General features: G+C 35.2%; 2 protein-coding genes across 8 annotated transcripts in view; one reads left to right on the top strand and one right to left on the bottom strand.

Annotated features, from left to right (window-relative positions):
- LOC112455712 (neurexin-1) overlaps positions 1–22680 on the bottom strand; it is a 202097-nt gene that overhangs the window by 27600 nt on the left and 151817 nt on the right. For all 5 annotated transcript variants that reach the window (XM_025017815.1, XM_025017816.1, XM_025017818.1 and 2 more), the window contains 9 exons: positions 22430–22622; positions 19642–19833; positions 18532–18675; positions 18080–18297; positions 14812–14920; positions 7494–7816; positions 6843–7134; positions 1052–1345; positions 268–446 (listed from right to left, as the gene is read on the bottom strand). In XM_025017815.1, the coding sequence (XP_024873583.1) occupies positions 268–446; positions 1052–1345; positions 6843–7134; positions 7494–7816; positions 14812–14920; positions 18080–18297; positions 18532–18675; positions 19642–19833; positions 22430–22622 (1944 nt within the window). The remainder of the gene's footprint in view (positions 1–267; positions 447–1051; positions 1346–6842; positions 7135–7493; positions 7817–14811; positions 14921–18079; positions 18298–18531; positions 18676–19641; positions 19834–22429; positions 22623–22680) is intronic.
- On the top strand, positions 2748–5925 carry LOC112455713. Of its 3 annotated transcripts, none has more exons than XM_025017821.1 (4): positions 2748–2881; positions 4159–4439; positions 4953–5180; positions 5768–5925. In XM_025017821.1, exons 2-4 carry the CDS (start codon positions 4171–4173, stop codon positions 5772–5774), a joined length of 504 nt encoding a protein of 167 aa, XP_024873589.1. In that variant the 5' UTR covers positions 2748–2881; positions 4159–4170; the 3' UTR covers positions 5775–5925. The 3 variants fall into 3 exon arrangements, with proteins under 3 accessions (XP_024873589.1, XP_024873590.1, XP_024873588.1); XM_025017822.1 differs by having other exon boundaries at positions 2751–2881; positions 4252–4439; XM_025017820.1 differs by lacking the exon at positions 2748–2881 and having other exon boundaries at positions 2918–4439.

Genomic DNA, 22680 nt, shown 5'->3' with positions numbered 1-22680 from the left:
ATTAATAGATTAAAGGGAATGCTTGAATAATTGATATATAACATGCTAATTCTTATTACAGATCTAATTATACGCCACACAAAATCGATTTAGCTAATAATATATCTATATATACATATACATATTAAATTGTATGTATAATTATAGATGTATATATGTATATATCTTGTGACTATTGGAAAAGAAATTATATATACACACATATATACGATACTTCATAATAAATAATAATACTCTATAATATATTCAATTTTATCATATACTAACAATTTCGATTTCGAGATAATCGTTACTCGATGCAGATTCTATCCTAAGCAGTACAGCGTCGTTAACACTAGTGACGAAACCCAAAGCCACAGTATCCATCTTCATTTCCGGCCGACGATCAGGCGGAAAGGTATACGTGATAATTCCTCTTCCGGCTCCAAATTCAAAAGCGACAGCCTCTGCAAAATGAGAAACATTCCGTCGTTAAAATAACATTTCATATGTTACATATTAAATTTCAATGCCTGTTGAGACTGTTTTCGTTGTAATATTGTCAGTTTAATTATCATTATGCCGCATAACTAAAATTAATTAAATTTTCATTCTAACTCTAGTGTATTTCGAAAAGTGTTTTAATGATTTCGACAAATTTCTAAAAAATTTATTAGTTTTATCAATAACCGCGATTAATTATTCGGAAAAATATTTATTATCCCGGAAAATATATCCAATGAGAGAAATCGATTCTATCCAAACTATGATAATTAGTTTCGCATCCTTGTAATATTTATTATACTACAGAATAATCCGATAATGGTAACAAATTTTAGTAACTTTATAGGTCGTATTATTAAAATATATACGACATATATAGAGTTGTATGGGTAGATATCAAGCGAGATAGCATATTTAATAAACACATAATAAAATATTAGCTATTAATTAATTAGCAATTCTGTTTGTAAAAAGAACAGCACGAATAATCTCTTTCTCTCTCTCTTTCTCTCTTAAGTGCAAGTACGAGCTGCCTTATATATTTTCTCTTTTTTTCTAATTCTTTTACCATCGTTACAAGTCGGTCCGGTAAAACTCGTCATGTCGCAGTCGCATGTATAGCTATTCCACTGCTGCACGCATGTCCCATGATTGGCACAGAGATCATGAGTGCATTTCTTGCCCGGATGCAGGTTGGTGTAAATGTCGCATCCGGATGTGACGAGGGAACTCGGCACGACGGCATCGGTAATAAGATCGGTGCTTTCCCCGCTGAGATCCAACGACGCCAGACATCCCTCGAATCCGTGACGGCTGAGAATCTGTTTTGGTAATATGCCATATTGCGTCTTCTCCACTCCACCTAAAAAAAATGTTAAATATTTTTTATGAAATCATCCTTGATTTAAAAAAATAGAAATTTTCTTTTTTTTACTAAATATATCTGTTTATGCCTTCAAATTTATTTAAAATATCACTTAATCATTAAACCTCAAAAGAACGGACATTTAAACCTTTTACATCTGTTTGCATTGCGAGTCGCGACATAGAGCTTGTCGGAGATTAAATTGTCGAAATGCAGACAGGATGTCGGCGTTTGACGTAAAATATCGAAACCGAAATTCGGTAGTTAAATCGAAATCATTTCTCTCTCTCGCAAACTCTCGCAGCCTTGTGATATCCACAGGCCTCTCGGCAATCGCGGATATCGCGGGTGCCCGACGAACCGAGACGACCACACGTCCGGTCGATCTCGCCGCCATAAATCCTGCGGGATCGCCGAAAATTATTTCGACGGTCACACATTATATCTCGTATGATACCGCGTGCAGGAACTTTGAAAACTCAACCGCGCGGCCAATCAACTCGTATGCAGTATGAAATTCTCTCATTCAGAATGCTAATGTACTTAAGAGAGGTTTTACGAATAAAACAAAATGCGATACCGCAGCATCCTTTTTTTCTCTATTGTAACATGTAAAAATACATAAAATAATTTTAAACAATAAATTTCGATAATAAACTTTGAATTATTATCCTAGCATTATGTTCGGAAGCTACTAAGAATATCTTGATGCGACAGTGAACATATACGTTCAATCGGAGTGAAATTCCAGCTGCAATTTTTGCGTGGAACCGATGTCGCGACGCGATTTGGCAATCGCTATTGAAGAATAATTAATAGCTGATTTGCCAATTTATGTCAGACCGACGGTGATCGATAGATTTATTAATGAATTAAGCAACGGGAACGGTATGATATGGAGCTAATTAATGGTGATTCATAGCGCGCTATGCTGATACGGTAACTGAATTTCGGATCGTTAGTCCAGACGTACATCCAAAGATCTACTCACTATTAATTAGAAATGCAAAAATATTTGCATCATGAACGCTTTTTTGTTAGCCGACATTATCGTTTATGTAAAATCGCGATGCTTGACGTTTCTGAAAATCAAACTGTATTATCTATCGTTAAAATCATAAGCTTTTTCACTGTAGTTGCGACATTGTTTTCCGTAAGTACCGCGAATAATGGAAAATGAGACAAGATATTGTAGATAACAGAATGGTTCCATAGATGTGTTTATTACAAAGATAAAATCGACTAATCCCCACTTGGATTTACTACGTTATTTGTTGTTTGAAAAGTCATCCGCTTACACAACGCGGTAATAATCGTCACGTGACATCTCTTCGCAAAGTCTACTTCTCTTCTGTAGCCTTCAGATTAATCGTGCAGTTGCATCAGAAGCGCAAAGAATTCCGACAATAAATAATTATCCGCGTCGCATCGTATGGAACGGCGAATGGCAATGAAAAATTAAAACGGTCGAAATGGTACATTATTGTGACAGAGAAATTGCATCAAGTTACATTTGATACCTAAATTAATAAGGTAAGTCGATCAGTTTTTTTTTAGTCGATAATGATTTAGTCTAAAAAATTCGTGATAATAATGACGATTATACAAACAAAGCACTAAAGATAACGCTCAGTAATTCATCCGCCGATAATCAAAATATAAATATGAGTTCATAAAATAAATAGAGATGAGTCACTGATACGGTTCATTGGCGCGTATACATATATTATAGTAGTGTATTATAGAAAATTCTAAAAAATAAAAATATAAAATGTTATATAAGCATTTACGCAAGTATTTCGAAAATTGACCAGTGACGTAAAAGCAAAAAATTCTAATCGTCATTTACAACTCTACAACATGTGTCAAGGCTAGCATTATCGAAGGCATACAGTATAAATAATTACCCAGAGTAAGGCTACCTTATCAAACGTAGAACGATATGAGATGGTATGAATATATTTGTAACATTTTGTGACTCATGATGCATATTTGTATATCTAAGAAAAAAAAGTGTCAATATTTTATGAATATCTATTATCTTCCATGCAGCGATTTCAGTTATATTCTATATTAGTTATATTAATACATATTTTAATAGAATGTTGAATTTTTCAACCTGTTAAGATAATTAGATAAAGTTATTTTAGCTTCTCGAACAGTCTTTTATAAGAAAGCTCTATCTTACATTTTTGGTTTATATCTTCATACATAACTTCTAATTATTAATAAAAGGCTATCCTGTATAAGCGACTTAAAAAAATTATTATAGAGATTAATCACATTCAAGTGCGTTTTTATACGTTTATGATTAAAACTAGACCGGTCGCGCTCTTATCAGCTAATATCGTTTATCTCAAACGGCATACTCTCGGTTGAGCTATCATTAAACCGTAGTAACGCGGCAGGTCTTATTGCTCACAAATTTAATCTTACATTTGCGGGTGCGCTGCGGTCGAATGCCGGATGTGCGACTCGCTGAGTTAGTTCGAATCACGGGGGCCGATCATTTTCAAGCAGTCGTCTATGCATCATTATCGAAAGTGCGCGAATTCATAGAGCGCTCGAATTGTCAATCGAGCTTGTCGGTGCAATCAAGCTCGAAGAGCCAAGACAACGTCACGAGAATCGGCAGAAATCACTCGGGCGCGCGATAAGAAGATAATAGCGACGTTATCACTCTCGTGGATCGTCATAATTCGTCAAATCCCAGACTCGCTAATCACGTTGCCATAGTCGTTGCAGCACGTCACGAGATATATAACTAACTAATCGAAACGCGGAAATTCAATAACTATTATTTTCACAAGTTATCGGTCGTCATGTCTCCTCGCGATCTCGCCTTATGCGTTCTGCTAATGTCGATCGTTCGTTTCTCGACAACGTCGGTCATCCGGCCGCAGAGATTGTTGATCGTGGGGCTCTGGCCGGAATCAGCGAGGAGTCTGGAAGGTATACCGGACAGATGGAGAATGGGGCATCCGCAGTTTAAAGCGCCGCAAATCGAGATACAACTGTTAAAGGGTCACGTCTCGCCGGACGAGAATTGGATGTTCACCAATGAGTACAAATACTCAAACAAAGATTACTAGTACGTATGTATAGACGACGATATGCCTAAAGACTTATGCCTAAAGACATGTTCGTTTGGTTCGGGATGGATTAGTTGAGACTACGTACGATGAACGAATACGTGGGATGTCTCGGAGTTTATTATTGGATTTTCCGAGAAAGCGCATCGCGTGTCCGATATAGGATAAGTCACGCAATCTGAACACGTCATATAAGGCATTTTTGGATCGAATGTATCGTATCTAATATATTCAGAACTATATCTGACAACTCAATATTTTAAGTGTTTATATATACATAAAAGACTGAAAGAAATAATTAAAAAAATAAATAACAAGTTACAGAAAATAAAATTAAGCAGAAAAAAAAAATTCCAAATTTTTTTAGTCAACAAAATGTATGAGACACGACGTGTTCGATCCGGAAATGTGTAAACCAGAACTGAAAGGCATTAACTACGGCGAGTGCACATCGCTAATGCTATAATAGCGTCGCTAATGCGGATAATCTTATACGGTCATAAATCGATTAGTGATGCGGCAAAGGTGACATCGACGAAAGACGAGGAGAAAATCCCGCGAATTGAGAATGACGATATGGAAGCGAGAGAAAATGAGGAAGAGAATGGGCGAGATCAGGATAATATCGTGATGCCTGATGGGTTCATCCCGCCGATTGGATCCAGAAATATTATTACATTACCTTCATCCTGTCCGCCAGGGCAAAGAGAAGATAGTAGAGGACGTTGTAGAACTGTCATGTGAGTTACCTCTTTCTTTTTATATATCTTTGATGATAATCTTTGATTTAAAAAAAAAAGTAATATTTTCTCAACAGAAAATACACGATTTAAATACATATTTAAATAATATGGTTACTACATTAGAAATCCCTAAATTTTAATTTTAATGATAAATTCTTTGACGAATTGAAATTTTGCTATGGAAAAAAGATTTTTGAAACAAATTATTTTTCTTCTTGTCAATATTCGATATGAGATATTTTAACGATTAAATCTCGGCTTTAAATATTTTAAAAGTATTGTTCTACTAAAACTGTGTGAATAATAATGTTCTGTTATTGGATTGTTTTCTAAAAGTTTAATTTGCGTAATATAATTCCCTTAACTTTAAAACTGTTAATATTTGCATTCAGTTTAAGAAAGAATAAGCTTTAAATTGTGTACGACCAGAGTTCTTAATATAAACATTATGACCGAAAGTTTAGGATATTGTCGTATTTATACAAAAATTATTAAGTAGCTTAATCTGTGGAATATAACTATCGAATTCGTAATATGTTCAGTACAAGAGTTTAATAATCGACACTTTTACACTTTTGTTATAGGACGTAAAAGAGATAGACAAAGAGAAAGAAGACAAAAAGGAAAACAGTTAAATAATTGAAGCTCTCCAATTGCCGGTATTTACCTTATATATAAAATCGTACTGAAAATGTACACAACTATTTCGCCTTTATTAATAAAGTGCTATATTAAATTAATACATTTTTTATGCGTCTATATTCAACAGATCAAATATGATTTTATTTAATTGATATGACAGTCTTATATTTGGTTTATAAAATTAGTTATAAAAGTTTTATAAATTGTCAAAAAGAGTTAAAAGTAAATTCTGGTTCTGGTATACGCGCACGCGTATATGTAATTTTCAAAATACATAAGATAAATTCTATATATTCAGCAAGATTATATATCGATATTTTTGAAACATATAAATGTGTTTCCAAGCGCGAGAACTAAATCGTGCGATATATTTATACGGCGTATGAATATTTTGTTCAATAATGAAAGACAGGAAGAAGTAACCCAACATTTTTAAAAGTAAAATTAAAGAACTTAAGAATTTCGCATTTGTTAGCAGTCTTATCACTAAACAGATTTTATGACAAATACGGTAAGCTAAATGAGAATGTAGTTATAATATAATTCATTAAACTAATTAAGAAACCAATACATATAAATGACGTATTTAACTTACACAATAAACGGATTGCAAATGTAAATCACGACTGACTAATTAAATTAAATTAATATCGCGTACACGCTGTTATTTTATTGTAGTAATATCTCTCAAATGAAATTGTCGAATAGAATCCTGATTAATTGTATCCCCGCGCGTTACATAACGGGTGAGCTAAATAAAGAAAATGCGACGTTCAGATTATTACAACTGAACGTTATATAAAAATAAACTAATAATATTAGGAAATATTCTTTAAAGAATTGTTAGTATTGACTATATATTAAACCTTCTTTAACGACCAATTATATTCATATGCAAAATCCATCGTTAGATTAATTTAGTGATATTAATCAAATTTATTTTTGTGCAGCAAGTAAATATTTAAAATGTAGAATTAAACTATATACATGTATGTTATTTCTTCTTTCTTTACTCACCTATATACAAAATGCCATCGAGATCGAGATTCTCGTTGCTGCCCTGACTGTTAACAGCAGTCACATGATCGTCCACAGCGAGAGTGTGTCTCTTTGAGGCAGGTCTACCGATACTGACAGCGTGCCATTTGCCATCGTTCAACTTGGACTTCGAAGTGTCCCTGACCCTGACAGCTCCGTCGCCTAGGTCAAACACGTAGTGCACGTGTCCGTTTACAAGCTCGACCGCAATGAAATCGTGCTCTCTTCCGGCGTTGTAAAGGATCAAGCCGTTTGCTTCGCGAGTTTTGAACTGAAAAGTAATTTATAAGTGTAAGGCAATGAGTTCTCTCTCTTTCTCTCTGCAATTTCATTGAATTATATCCTTTTTACGATTGAACATAGAACTTCCATCATTTGATTATTAAATGTGCAAAAATCTAACAATTTCTGATTTCCTACAATCTTACGTTTTACTAGTTGCTGCGATGCATCTGCAAGGCGCGTTTTTACATAATTAATTTTACATAATTAATAGATATTCTGGCTAGCTAAGATTTTACCAAAAATTGGGAAAAACACGATATAAAATAAACCTTCGCGATTATTTTCTGGATGACCCGGCAGAATCGCTTAATGCCCATGACTCGCAAGAAAAATATCAATTTTCACCTGGAAATAGATGTTGGTCTCCACGTACGCCTTGAGCACCGGAAGACCTACGTAAGTGTGCTTGGAGGTGAAGGTCGCCGGATGGTGAACCGGATGGTTTCTCTTCCCAAACTTGCCGGTGACGCGGATGATGGGCGTGACGCCCTGATGTGAGGCTTGATGGCTTCCAGCGCTGCGCGCAATCTCCAAGTATGGATATCCGTTGAACCAGATCTGCTGCAGCTGGCCCACGAAATGTGGTATGTCCTCGCCCGTGTGAAGATATCCGCCTACATGGAGAGTGCGGAATTCCAAGACGCCCTGCTTCCCCAGCTGCGTTTCCGCTAGATTCGCGCACAAACAAGTTAGTTCGTCACTTGAATTTGAAAGGAATTGAAACGCGAATTAAGTTTGAGTGGAAAATACCGAAATTTGGAAAACATTTACAGTCTTATCGATTAAATCTGCTTTTTAAATAAAAATAACGATGTCAGAGAGTTGCACTAGTAATAATTATGCACGCCTCATTTCTCAATTCTTAAAACATACAAACTCAATTCTTTTATTACTGCGTTTCGATATTGAAAATCTTAAATCCAATAAAATGCATTACATATAATTGTATTAATGATATTTTTTATTTTAGATTTTATTTTTTTTATTCGATATATAGTATAGTATATCTTACTTGAGTATTTATATATACTCGAGTGTTATCGAGAATTTGATAAAGAAATCGATCGAAATTTGCAAAGATTTGTAAATACATGAAACTTTGGTGTTTAAAGTGAACTATTGAACCGCGCTGTGGGCTTAAGACAGGAACCACATGTGTTTCGCTGTGCAGCAATTATCGTCCCAGTGCGATCGATTGCGCCGAAGTAAAGGCCGTGCAGGGCTACTGCAATTTAGGCTATTGCCACCTAACTCAATATTGCCGGCACTCGCCGTCAGTTTAATAGGGTGATCCGAGAGACAGGTTTGCGAGGGTGGCTGTTTCACGGTGGCCGCTGCGGTGGGGTTGTTTTGCAGGGGCCGATTCGGGCCAGGCTGATTGGTAAGCCAATCACGTGCGGTTCATATTATCGATATTAATAAGATACGACCGGGATGTGCTCAATTGCGTCAGCGTTCCGTTTCCATTCAAGTATCGCTAATTGCTTTCATTATCTTACATTAACTCTCGCATAAATACACCCACATTACGCGGAATATTTAAAATAGAATCACTGCTTGTGTGTGATACTCCCTGAACAATTCTTCACGATCCTCCCCGAGCCATACGGTCTTATACGTCAATTTAAGCACAGTGACCTTAATGGTTTACCAACACGATGCTCGCGATATTGGCAAAGGCGCAAACGGTTGTAACGATGCTATCGAACGGATAATATCGGTATCAAAAATATTGACTCCCACGAGGAACGTATTAAGATCCCCGATATATCGATATTGTTTGCTCATCCGTATAGCGCGTCCGTCGTTCGCTAACCGCGGAATTTGCGCGCAACGAGAGAGTCCCGAAGGAATTTCTGCGAAGCGGTTTATCGTTGATGGAATCGCACGGGGGATATAATTTACTTTATACTTGAAACGTCACTTTTGCGACGAAGTGCCTCGAATGCCGCAGACGTCGACCTCCGCCATTGCATCGCGCCGATTCCGGATGCACTTTTCTCGTTGCGCAGCCGGCGGCAGCGTGAAGAGCATTTCGAGAAGTCGGCTCGATAAAAAGCGCATTTGCATGCCCGCGATTTGTAATCCGTCCGCTGGATGTTGGAAAATCGATGGCACTAACTCGTATCTACCGCTCGTAAATAATACGATCGGCGAATCGACGTAAACAGAGAAAAATCGACGGTCTCGGAAACGCGCTCGCGCGCATGGACGAGAATAGTTCTTTGCCTTGGGTGGAATCTATGGAAGAAAACGCGTGCTTCTGCTATTGATCATACGCTTGCTCGGAGTGGCGCAAAATATACCCGAAAACGTAGAGTAAAACTTCTTTTTACACAAAACTCCACTTTCGTGGTTCATTATAAAAATACCGAGTTTGGGAACTTTTTAGGAGATTCTATAAGCAGGAGCATTCTCCTTCGCTCATATAAAATGTCTTTTTACCCCTACTTAAAAATTAATCTGCCTTATATCTCATTCATTGTACTTTGTCACTCGATCGCCCCAGGGATGTGCTTTATGACTGATACTGACAAACATATCTCTAGCATTTACAAACAGAATTTCCGTCTGCTGATATATTTTTCACGACTACTAGGTGCAATAACGATCGCAGCCTTGGAAAATCTTCGATTAGCATTCATAAGAGTGTCTCGATTCGAAGGGTCGCCGACGGAATGCAAAAGCGGACGCACTGCGCGATGCATTTTGAATTTGTGATTGCAGGAGGGTCGAGAGCACCCGCGGGAAACTTGTAATTTATCCGATAGAGGAAGTGCAATCGGAAAAGGTGAAGTTTTAAGCTCTATCAAAATTGAAGCCGCGATATAGTAATGCCTAAAAAAAACGAACAGGATAGTGCAATTTTTTTAACCGTTTCTTGAAATTGATCAAGCACACAAAGGAAACTATTCATTAACTGGTAATTATTTGTATTATATTAATTAAATATTCTTATTTGCATATGCGGGAGACTGTATAATTAATTATTTTATTATAATTATACATTAATTCGCTCAGAATGATTGTGCAATGAAATTATGAAATCTACATATGAATGTCGCATAGCAGAAAAATGCAATTCGGTGATTCTCTTTGTTAGATACGCGTTAAGCAAAAAATTATTTTTATCGTTAAATAATCGCTTGTTAATTTCGTATATATTATTCAAAATTTAGATAAACATTCAGAATATACTACAACCGACTGTAATCAATTATTGCATAATCCAATAATAATCAGTATTAAATTTTTATAAGCATTAAACAAATACTATTTCATTTATATTATTTAAAGAATAAAAGCTTGCAGTTCTATTTAAAAAAGTATAAATAATACATATTATATATTTTATGTATATAAAAATACAAAATACTTGAAAAATCTGTTTTCAAATATTTCTCTGCTTCTCTCTCTTTTTTTTCTTCGTTTTACTATAGAGTGACATCAATCTCTCTAAGTTTTGTAATATTGCCTATATCGACAGTTTAAAGTGTCAGATAAGCCGTAACGTATGTCTCAAGTTCTTAGTCTCGGGAAACTAGTATTTTGCAACAAACTAGTAGTTTCTAATTTGCCATTTGTCCCATTTACACAACTTACGAGGCGAGTGCGATGAGAGAGGTCTCGAAAACTTACGTGAAAAATTGCCCGAGAAATTTTTAATTTCGTGCGCCCGCTCGTCGATCTTGCGAAACTTTCTCAGCGATTTTCATTAATTATTCAGATCCATGGAGCGACCAAACTGACGCAATTACTCTTGTAGCTTGACAAACCACCCGAAAATATTTTTCATGTGTATAAAAATATTTTTTAAGAATACTCGTGAGACTTCAAAATTTTACATAATTATACTTTCACATATATGAAAAAAGAACATCTGCCAATATCAGACTTAAAAAGTATGTATAGACTAATCTAAGGTGTTACATGTTGTTTTATTGTACATAAAAGATAACGACAAAATTTTTTCCTGACGTTTTAAAGTTGGGTCCTAAAGATAAACAAAATAGAATTGTATTATATTTATAGAACTACGAGATAACTATATTCTTTGTAAAAAAAGATTTTACGTTAATAATTTGCGCGAATTCTCCTGGATTTTCCAAAACAAGGGAAAGATTTGTAAAACTGTCACACCTAATGACTCATTCGATCATCGCCAACAGTGATAGCCGAAAACGACGGGACGATTTAGCTCCGAAATGCTCGCCGTGCCAATTTCCCCGACTCGTCGGTCCGACAAATAACAACACTAATATCGGGGCACAGGCGAGCGATCGCGCGCGGCGGGCGATGATCGAGAGAAGGCGGAAAATTATTTTCCGCGCGAGAGCGTCGTTCCTGCGCGAGGCCACAGCCGCGCGTCGTACGGCGCTCGCATAAATCTTGGTAGACCGAATGATCCCGCCGCGGTGAATCCACCGACTGATAAATCTCGATCTGGAAATTGATTATCGGACAGGAATTCTCCATGGCGCGACTCCACCCTCGCCTCGTGTACACCTGTATTTATACGCTCGGGGCAATTTTGGTCGTACGGTGCAGTTAATCCTTACCCTCTTTCTCTCTCTCTATCTCTTTCCCTTCTTTATCCTCTCCTAGTACTCCGCGCTTTCTCGCCGGCCATACACCGGCACACGTACGCGCGTATACTCGACTCCGGCCGAATATTTCTGTTTTCCAATTTCGAGGACGCCATAACTCTGCCACGAGATAATTAAGATCGGCATTCGCATCCATCGTTGTTTGCTTATCTTTCCGCGTGAATGTTCGGTTGTAAATTTTTTTTTTTTTTTTTTACTAGAGAATCTACTACAGAAGTAATTATCTCTCTAGTATGCTCGAGTATTCGATAAGATTTTTGTCATGTAAAAATATTTTTCAAATAATATTTTGAAAACCGTGCAAAGATGTAAAGATTATATATATAAAAGTTATTCCGAATTGCTGACAAAAATTGAAGAAAACAGCGAAAAACAAACAGCGAACAATCAAATATATAATTTCTTACAAAAATGAAAGTTTCGTTTATATTTATATATTCTGAATAATATCGGAATTTGTATCAGTAATTTGTCCTTCCTTCAATATTGCCGTACAATATTGCTGTTGGATGTATCGCGATTGAAAACATCGTGTTCTAAAATGTGTTAAACATGATCCCTCTCATACATCTGTCGACTTTAGTCTCCATGTGTGTCCTTATATCTCTATACATATATTTCTCCGCGACTTTTTTCTCACTCCGCGACTTTCGCCGCGGGGCTTTCGCGGTCGCCGCCACATATTTATGCTAAATAGGGATTTCGAAATATCTACGATATTGCTCCCTTGCACGGGCTCTCGCCTTGGCGAGAAGTTCGAATGTGCGCATGCATACGATACGTAAAGGATCCTTCGAGCCGGCGCAATCGATGCGCGACGTGCAAAGTGCCCCCGTTTCGAAATGTCGTGACAGGGAAATTCCCCTCCCCCTCGAAACTTGCAACACGCCGTATAAGATTTATCGCTGAGAAAGAAATTACTACGTCCCCGTATAATAAGTTTCTTTCGATAACTTGGCGCATCGATGTAAAATTGATTTATATGAGATAATACGCTAAATGTAGTTTTTTTTCGAATATTTATTGATTAATCTTGAATTAACTTTTCTTTTATGAAAGAGGTAATCTTAATCTTGTGTTATAAATAATTAAAAACAAGAAGACTATAATTCACAAGATAGAAAGAAGAGATTCACTCTCAAACAACTACTTTCTTGTTGCATATTAACACTTGGTTTTAACTTTTTCTTTAGAACTGAATAAACTTATATTAATCTGCTTTAAAATAATGCTTCTTTTTTATAATCCCAAAATATAATTTTAAAATTTCAAATAAAATATTGAATTTTTTAATATTTGAAAAACAGAGATTTATATACATTGTAGATTTTCATTTTACTGTAATGTGGAAAAAAGGTGAAGCAAATGCTCTTTGTGAAAGATGGGAAAGGAAGTAATTATTTTGAAGTAAAAGCACATAATACGGGGGAGAAAGAGAGGCGAAAAGAGAAAGCATATCCTGCATGGTAAAAGCATAAAGTAAAAAATGGAAGTGTAATAAAAGCATGAAGCATAAGAGAGCAATCTCGAATGAATAGTCTTTTGATTTTGCAATAAAACGACCACTTGTTTTGTATTTTAAAGCAAAAGCTATTACACTATCTTGATAGCGTATCAATAATTCAACCACAACAATGTTTTTATCTTCATCGTATTTGCTATAATCTTACTAGTAAAATTAAACACTCTTATAGCTTCAAGAATAAACGAGTTCTTTAATATCTTTTGAACAAATAAAAAGCATTAGCTTCATTTTACGATTACAACTTATTGTCTGCAAATTGAAAAGCGTTTCCTGAAGGATCAGAATACCGTGGAAAGTTAATATAGAAATTCTAATTTTCTCGAAGCATAACTCGCTTTTAAGCTCATTACGAATTTAGGTTTAATTACGAGGCAACTTTAAACCGCGTGTAAAAGCTTAAATACGAGAAAACGGTCTATTGATTATAAAAGTAAAACTACTATCATCCATCATATTTCGAGCATTTATAAGAGCGTCACTTAAATAGACTTATCCTGGCGTTTCCGCCAGTGATTATTTCATGAAATTCTATTTTAATGAATACAATAACACATTGAAAAGACAATTCATTCTTCTTAATATCTATTAAACAATAAACTGCTTGAAAATATCATTTGCGATGGAAATAGAAAATTAATTAACAATGAATAATAAAAGAAATAAAAACTTCACGTTTTTGTTCCAATATAATATCTAACGTATAAAGAGATTCTTTTTTACATATTCGGAAACTGATAAGCACTTTTGGCATTTCGCGTTTCTCTCTGTTTTTCTTTTTTTCATCAATGTTCTGAAATAGAATCGTCTTTTTCCTCTCGCTATTCCTCACACCTTGCAATCGAAGACGCCACTTGCACTGCTGCAGCACGAAAGCAATCAACTGTTTTGCATCTGGTACCGACATACAATTTGCTGCACTTTACACGGCATCCTGTTCCCGTAATAATGTAGTTCGTGTTTAAGCTTATTGATTTTTCTTTCAATTTTTAATATTTTGTCACATTTTTACGTTCAACCATTTCATAAATTATTTCCAGCAATAATATTATACAGAGTATGCTTGAATTCTTTTCGAAAATTTTTAATACATATTTGCACATAGCGTAAAATATTAAATATAAAAAAATATATATTAAGTAATTTGTAGCAAAAATTTTTTAATCTTAAAAAATATATAAGTATATGTTTATTCAAGTCTAAAATCAATTTAAATTGCGGGAGAAACGTTATTCATTTTCCAGTTGTCAAAAATAAAATCTCACGTGAAAGAAATTTATTTTAAATTTTCAATTTATATTTTGCACAAAACCATTTATTTCTCGATATTACTATGATTTTAACACTCTATACAAAACGCACGTTCCGCATCAATAAACCGCTTTATGAGTTTTGAAATCTCGTCCTACGAAAATTGCGTATGCAACGATGTAATTTATTGGCTTTAATAAAGTATACGTTCCTTTGGAATATAATGGTTCTTCGGCCGCTATCGCACTTATCGTTAGTGATATCATTTCATGTATGTACATACCTCGTATTGCAGTCTCACTGTCGATCTGGAATTTAAGTGAATTGAATCGTCTGGAGAACCTCAGTGTATGCCACAAGTCATCATTGAGACCTTGCCCAGCTGTCAATAACTGAAATAAAATAATATCTTTAAAGCTATTGCATCCTTTATTTAATAAAAAGCTCTCTCTCTCACTTTTTTCTATCAAATATAAATACTATATTATACTGATTTTATATAGAAGAAAATGTTAAAGTAATTGTAGTTTTGTACAAAAAGTTTTGAAGAAAATTCAGTAATTATAATATTTTTGTCATAACAGAATCCTTCTCCTTTTCCTTTATTTTTATTTTATTAAGAATTTATTGAAACAAAGTCGGTAGATATATGTATGCGCACTGAGGTCTCCAAATTTTATCGCATTTTTACAACGTGGCAACGTCATTGTGTCGCAGGTTTAACGCTATCGATAAACTACCTCTATGAGATGCCTGTCATTCGGCCAAGTCCCATAAATCCAAGCAACTCGTCACTATCTGGCACAGTCCCCATTGCAATATACGATATCACGCGTTGTGTGACACCTGACGCACGTTTGTCATCTAACGTCATCTATGCATCGCTGGTATTGCCGTCGAACATTATCACAAGTACTAGCTTATCGTTTAATTCGTGTCAGTCGCTAAAAATATTTGCTCTACGTTTAATAAGTAAAAATTTTAAAATAGCTTTCTATCGAATTTTCTTTCCAAAAGAAATCAATTTTAACTTTCATCAGAGCCTTTGTAGATAAACCGAAATTTGCAATACATGATAAATTGACCTCATAAATTGGACAGTATTTTTATCAGACTATTTCTCTCGCGCTGTCTTCGAAACTGTCCTAGCTTTATTTAAATGAAAGTCGAATTGTATATCAAGTGACAGATCTAACTTTATGTAACGTAGAACACGATAATATACATATATATGTAACAAATGTTATGTAGATTGTAAAATTAAGTACAGTTCCTGAAAGAGATTTCACCAGAATAGATCTCATAAATAATTTTTTAATTTAGAATGTTATTAAATACAACTGTGCCATTAAATAACTGTTTTAATAACCGGGACAATAACAATGCGCTTGTAAAATTTTATCTTTCTTTCAACGTGAATATAATGGGCAAAGTCAAATAAAGTAATTAAAATTGAATAAAGTAATTATATCGGAATAATAGAATGGAAAAATAGAATAACCGGATAAATGTGATGATGTTTTTATAATAAAAGTAACAGTGATGCTTCAATTAATAAAATACCTACTTTATCATCATGATTTATACAATTTCCTGCTGCCCTCAATAAAAACGATTAATAAATTATCGAAAATCGCGGATAATCTCACGTTCGAGAAAAGCTTGCGGTTCGAAGCCGCCGCGATAGAAATCTTCGTTGAAATGTTCTCGAACTTCCCAGGAACTTTGCGGAAATCTGGTTTTCCGTAGACTAATCGTCGAGCGCCGCATTATCGTATCAATTATTCCGTCCAATTAACGAGTCCGTGTAGGTACAGAGATTGAAACATTACCGTAAATTACCGTGCGCCTTGTACGCTCGCGCTTATACGCGTGTACTTGTAGACCTTGCCACGTTGGCTGCTCATCCGCGCGCGATACGAGAGTTCCAAATGACTTCGACCCAAGATTGTTAATTCTAGATTAGCGCAATATCTATTTAATACCCGTAATAATAATGCCGCACGTTTGATCACTGCTTCCTGACAAGGTCTCCTCAACGCTTAGCTTAGATGATCCATAATTCGAGATAGAATTCGGAATTAAGCTCTAAATATAACTTCAAAAACTATAACTGTATGAGAACAATTTTGTGTTATTGTAGCCCGAATATACATATACGTATATTCGGGCTACAATAATAGACGTACAATTACGTTCAATTCTTATTCCATATTTCGTCTTATTAATTATTAAATACCAGTCAAACCAATCAATGGCGAACATAACATATAATATTTCACACACGTGAGAAATAAATATATTCGAAAGTGCCAATGTAAGGGAAGATAAGACAAAGAGAAAAATAAATAGTACATTTATACGCATCATCTAATGAAATAGCTGGAAAATCGAATCGGCCGATTTACTGCTCGTTCGACCAGAAGCGTCGAGATTGTAGAATTGCTTATGTATTTCCACGTATATGCGGACGGTACAAGGGAGGGATGGAGTGCTGGAGATTGCGTGAACGAGAGATTGCAGGATGCATTCAGAAATCCATTTGGCTCCCGGGAAAACGATCGATGGAGCAGCACGAAAACGAGCCTTACGACCTTGAGATAACACTCTTGCTAATTCTTAGAAATTTCGATAAAATTTATTAATTGCCTGAGATAAAATATTTTATAACAGATTTACTGTGTATCTAGCATGATAATTATCAAAATTACTTGAATATTTTATTCGTAATCTTATTTTATTAAATTATTGTCTTCGCGGATTTACTTATCCTGAGGAATAGCATTATTCTTAAAAAATATAAAAGTTCCTGAATCTTAGGTAGGTTTTATTATTGTGTTTAGTTATGAAATTTTTTCTGTTACACGACCAAGAGAGAGTTAATGTAGCAAAGCGTGAAAATCATTGTACGTTATTCTATACTTCGCGAGCAATTGCCGGGAATACGTTTTACGCGTCCAACATTACCGTCAAAAAGAATATTCCGTTACACGGAGATGAGAGCCGCCAGCCGTTTACTTGGCGGATGTTGCTGCGGGTGACGTATTAAGTTAACGTCATGATGTTGTTCGCAACGGGAGAACGATCTACATCAACTATATTGGGACGACGTTCAACATCGGGGATGCTTCGGGAATGTAAATCTTCATGGACCACGCAAGGTCCTTTAACTTCTGATGCTCGTTGACATTAAGTAGATCGAATTTGTCCAAGATAAATCCAATATCTTGCCTTTTCAACAACGTGTCTTTATTCGCGCGATAAGGTTTGTTTAAATAACATTTATAATAAAACTTAGCGTTCACAAAAAAATTCTTAGCAATGTCCGATCTGATATGACATTAAACTGACGTTATAAATCGGCGAAATAAGACGGTTGTTGAGAAAGACATAAAACGGTAATTAATTAAAAAAAAATCATCTTTAAAGTTTTTGCATTTAATAATATCCAACAGTCTATTGTATCACTCTGAAGGAAACGTAAATACTTATCGCGAATTAATTTTCTTATCTTGTAGATTATATAGCTAAATATCTCTGAATAATCTTACCTTTTCTTGATCTCCGATGTGAATCAGCGAGTGCGCCTTGCCCTCATCTAGATAAATCTGCAAACGATCGGCGTTGTTCTCGAAGTTAGTCGCTAATAGAAGGCCGCGCGGTCTCGTCGTTTTGAATCGCACGACAATTTCCTCCGCCTGCGTTCTAGAGTCCTCCGGCATCAACGCCGTCATTTGTTGCGTGCCGTTCAGATGCAATGTCGACGCATCTGCGATAAAATATAATAACTTAGTAGGATTAGAAAACTCGTAAATTACGAACTCGCGAAATTCATTCAGCTTTCAGATGCATATAAGATATCTCAGATTTGTCAGATTATTATTTTATAATTAAGTTTTTTTTTAAGCCGAATTTACTGTGAAAGCATATCAGAGCATATTTTCATTTTGAGACAAAGGGCTATTTTGAAAATTATACATAATTAAAAAATATATATTTTTACCTTTGCCACAAGTGGGTCCCGTAAAAGGCGTGCCAGTACAATCGCAGTGAAATCGATTCCAACCTTCGAGACAAGTGCCGTCATGCATACACGGTTTCGAAGTGCAATGCGGGGGTTGAATGTGACATGCGGGTCTCACTGCACCTGTAAAATGTATGAACAAACATCGAGAAATATTAAAGAATTAGTCAACTTAATGCAAAAGAGTATATTTATGGTCTATAGTAATAAATAATTAAAAGTTCACTCATACTGTTGTCATTTGTATATACATTACTTTAGTCAAACAATTCTAAATTAGGGACTTTTACAATTCAAAATAAATTATTATTAGTTGCTATCGGGTATTCATAATTTTTTGTGTCAAATAAAAAATGCAGTTTACATATCAATACAGTAGAACAAACAGTAGAAAATAGTCAAATTTATGCGATTTATCCGGAAATATTTTCTATTTAAAAGTTTTCAGATAGAAGTAAACAAAATTTTATTTATTCTGTCAAAACATATTTCTAAATTCTTATAATAATTAAAAATACTGATCGTATGTTTAATCGAGAAATGCAAAAAAAAATTAGATAACGCTTGTCAGGCGTTGAATGTGCTGCAACGAACTTTTTTTCCGATAATAAAAAAATCGCCTCTACTCGTCCTGTATAAATATTAGCAATACCGCATGCCGCAGGATGTTTTTAGTAATAAATAGTTAACAAACATGGTTATCTCGTGTAGAACAGAATAATATTTCAACAACAAGTAACTATGGTTTGATTGTTACTTTTAATTACGTTATTCCAGATCTATTATATATCAGTGCTCTCGAATAAATGTGTTATGTTAATTTAAACATTATTTAAAGATATTATATTTAAAAAAACCTGCACAATTAATGCTATCTATTAATAATAACCTGCGATAGATAATATTTAGACAATCCTGTTGTAAATGTTATCTAATAAATGTAATCAAGAACTACAATTTTGAATATTATTACGTAGATTTCGTATTATTTTTTGTCATCAGTCAGATCGTTATTCTTTTTTGGCGGAGAATTTTTTTTGTTGGTTTCGTATCATTTTAGGAATAAATGTCAAAAGTTAATTCGCTTACCCGAATCCTGCTGCTGCGCATATCCCGCGATGTCTACTGGATGTCCATTAATGACGAGATCTCTCATGCAGCCCACGTAGCCCTGTCGAAGGGCGCCCGTCCACAAAACGGGCGGAACAGTTAAGGGCGCAAAAGGCGCACCCACACCACCAATATATAACAAGCCATCCAAGTCTAATTGCGTGGAATCTCCTGTCAGCAATTAATTGCATTATTAATACGCGTTCCATCAAAAACTATTATGGACTACTTGCGTGACATAATCCTAAACTATAGATATAGAATAAACTAAGAGAAACTAATAAAGAAATCAACAAAAATCTTGGAAGCGTAATACGAAAAATTTTAATCATTTTCAATAATTACCGGAACAGAACAAATAATGAATAAAGAAACAATCTATGCAGCGTGTCGATCATATTTAGCGAGCACGATAGATCAATTAAGATTGACATTTAATAAAGTCGTATACACTGTGCGACATCAACATCGATTCTGAACTTTTATGAAATGTCGACTAAATTGGGAGTTTTTCATATTTTCTAATATTTGAAACTTACTTTCGACATTTCGTGTCATATCGAAACCTTAAAATTAGTAAATTTAACACTTAACAGTTTTGACATATTTATATATATATCCCCCGTACCTTTTTCTTATATTTATATTCTGCTAGTTCTAAAATCTCGGTGCAGATTTTGTTTTCCTTTATATCGCGGTTAAACAAATTATTTCGTAGAGAACGCGGAAGGCAAAGATCTTTTTCGGTTTTCAACAGTGATCCACGTTATTTGCTCGCGGTTTTACAGGAGCGCAAGGACGGAATTGCTCCAAGCTACGTTAGTATGATTCAAAGGAGAGTTTTGTCGGCGAATTAACCGTCCGTGTAATTCGGCTAACCGCGACAGGCTCTGGTCGTGGTATAAGATGAAAACGGTGACAGTCTGACTAAAGTTATAAATTTATCTCTGGCCGAATGTGTTCGGTGAGAGAGAGAAGTGAAAGAGAGCGGAAAGAGAGGTAGGCAAATAGGTATATAAATGGAAAGACGGAAAGAGACGGAGAAATTTATTGCGTATTTCGGGATAATTTTCCTCGAACAACGCAATTCAATGCAATCTGCCATTTGGTAAATAAAACGTGACATATAAACCAATTAATAAAGTAGGTTATCGAATATGTACGTGTTTGATTAACACATAATACTCTTTCCGATTTCACAATATTCTTTTACAGCGTATTGATCTATTTGCGAAAATAACACAAAGTTTCTGCGATTATCTGACACGAGAGATTGTTTCAAATATAAAAGTATTATTGAGTTTGACATTTAACACGTAGTGTGTGGCAATGGTAAATTGTCTGTTTTAACCTACATGAAAAAAAAAAATTGAGAGGAAAATGTAGAGAGTGCAGGGAAGTTGCTGATGAGCGACAGAATTAACAGGACAGCGGAAACAAGTGGATAACTTAGTCCTTCGCTCGGCGAATTTCAGAGAAAAAACCTACCACTATTCTGTACAGCGCAGTTAATAATTTATTATGCGTTAATTAATATTTGACTTTAGACAGTCAGTTGAGTTAGGCAAAAGTTGACATTATCAAAGAATTATAAAAACACGTGTACATTTCATGTAACGAGAATAACAAAGAATGTTTGATCATTTAATTCAGCCAGATAGATGTTCTATTGAAATACAATTGAAAAAGTGAGGTATGTATTATCGCCGCATAATGCACGGTCTTTTCTAAATGCAATGGCATTTCAATTACAGGAATACATGTACATGTTTGTTACGTTGAAATATGCGTGGATATATGCAAGCTGTTCTGGATTCATCGGATATCCGGTCTCGCTACGAATTCTACGGTTGAATCGGAATAAATTTTTTTCTGTCTAAATATATCGAGACACTTATCGTTTTTGTGTAATTAATGATTAATGATTCTTTTTTAGATATTTTGTTTTGTGTAGATAATGAATTGAAGTGTGTATCAAAAGTTCCTTATTCATTTCTGCTTTTTTACCTGTTAGTTGTGTTATTATTTTTAACACAATTTCTCTGTTGGTATTACACGCATTAATCTTCGAGTTTGCTAAATCTTTTTAAAAAAGGAACTAGCGACAATAAGTACTACAGTAATATCTTCAGCGAGCTAAGTCACCGTTATCTGCGAGAGGATATATGGATCCTGGCTGTCTCAATGAAATTCCTTTTATCGTTTTTGCGGTATCGTTCACGTGTTTGCGGCCGTACATACGTAGTGCTTTATCACTTAGCCACGGTGCGGTGAGTAAATTCTGGACATCGTGGTCCACCGACGTAAACGGTGAGCTGAGCGGGCCGAGCCACTCATAATTCAGAGTTACACGCTCGAGGACACTTATCTGCCAGGCCGGGGTTAGACACTTTATGTATACGGTGAGATAGCTCTTTTTGAAAAACTGCTACTGCACGCATAAATACACTGCGATAAGCATCGGCAATTCATCGATGGTGTAATTCGTGTTTTAAGAGAGGTATTAAGCGTTCTTGTTCCGGAAATATAAATAATATCAAGAGATTATGAAATATAAATAATTATTAATAAATTGCCTTCCGCAAAATATAATATTACGTCACAAAATCGCGACTAATATATTTTTTAAGTCAGAGTATTTTCTTACGTAATTTATACTCATACATGTTTTCTATTTTAAAAACTTTGTTTTTTTTTTGCGGTTTTCGAGTTCAGTGATATATCTCGAAAAGATGAAATGTCAGGCAGAAAGAGTTACATTCGTTACCTGGCGTACGAAACTCGACTGTGTTGCTGTCGACAGTGACTCGACCATCTCTCTCGACTCTCCTTAGGACAACGTCGTGCCAAGAGCCATTGTCCACGCGTGTCTTTGACGATCTTACTTTAATGGGGCCACTCCCGAGATCGACGTGCAGATAAAGATGTCCGCCAAGAATCTCGAAGGCAAACAGATCTTGCTGTAATAAGTAGAAACGGATCCATTTATATTATATTATATTGCCACTTGAACGTAAA

Source organism: Temnothorax curvispinosus, unplaced genomic scaffold (assembly GCF_003070985.1).
Source record: "Temnothorax curvispinosus isolate PA1 unplaced genomic scaffold, ASM307098v1 QBEX01006326.1, whole genome shotgun sequence".
Taxonomy (NCBI): domain Eukaryota; kingdom Metazoa; phylum Arthropoda; class Insecta; order Hymenoptera; family Formicidae; genus Temnothorax; species Temnothorax curvispinosus.
This window is presented reverse-complemented; position numbering and strand designations above follow the sequence as displayed.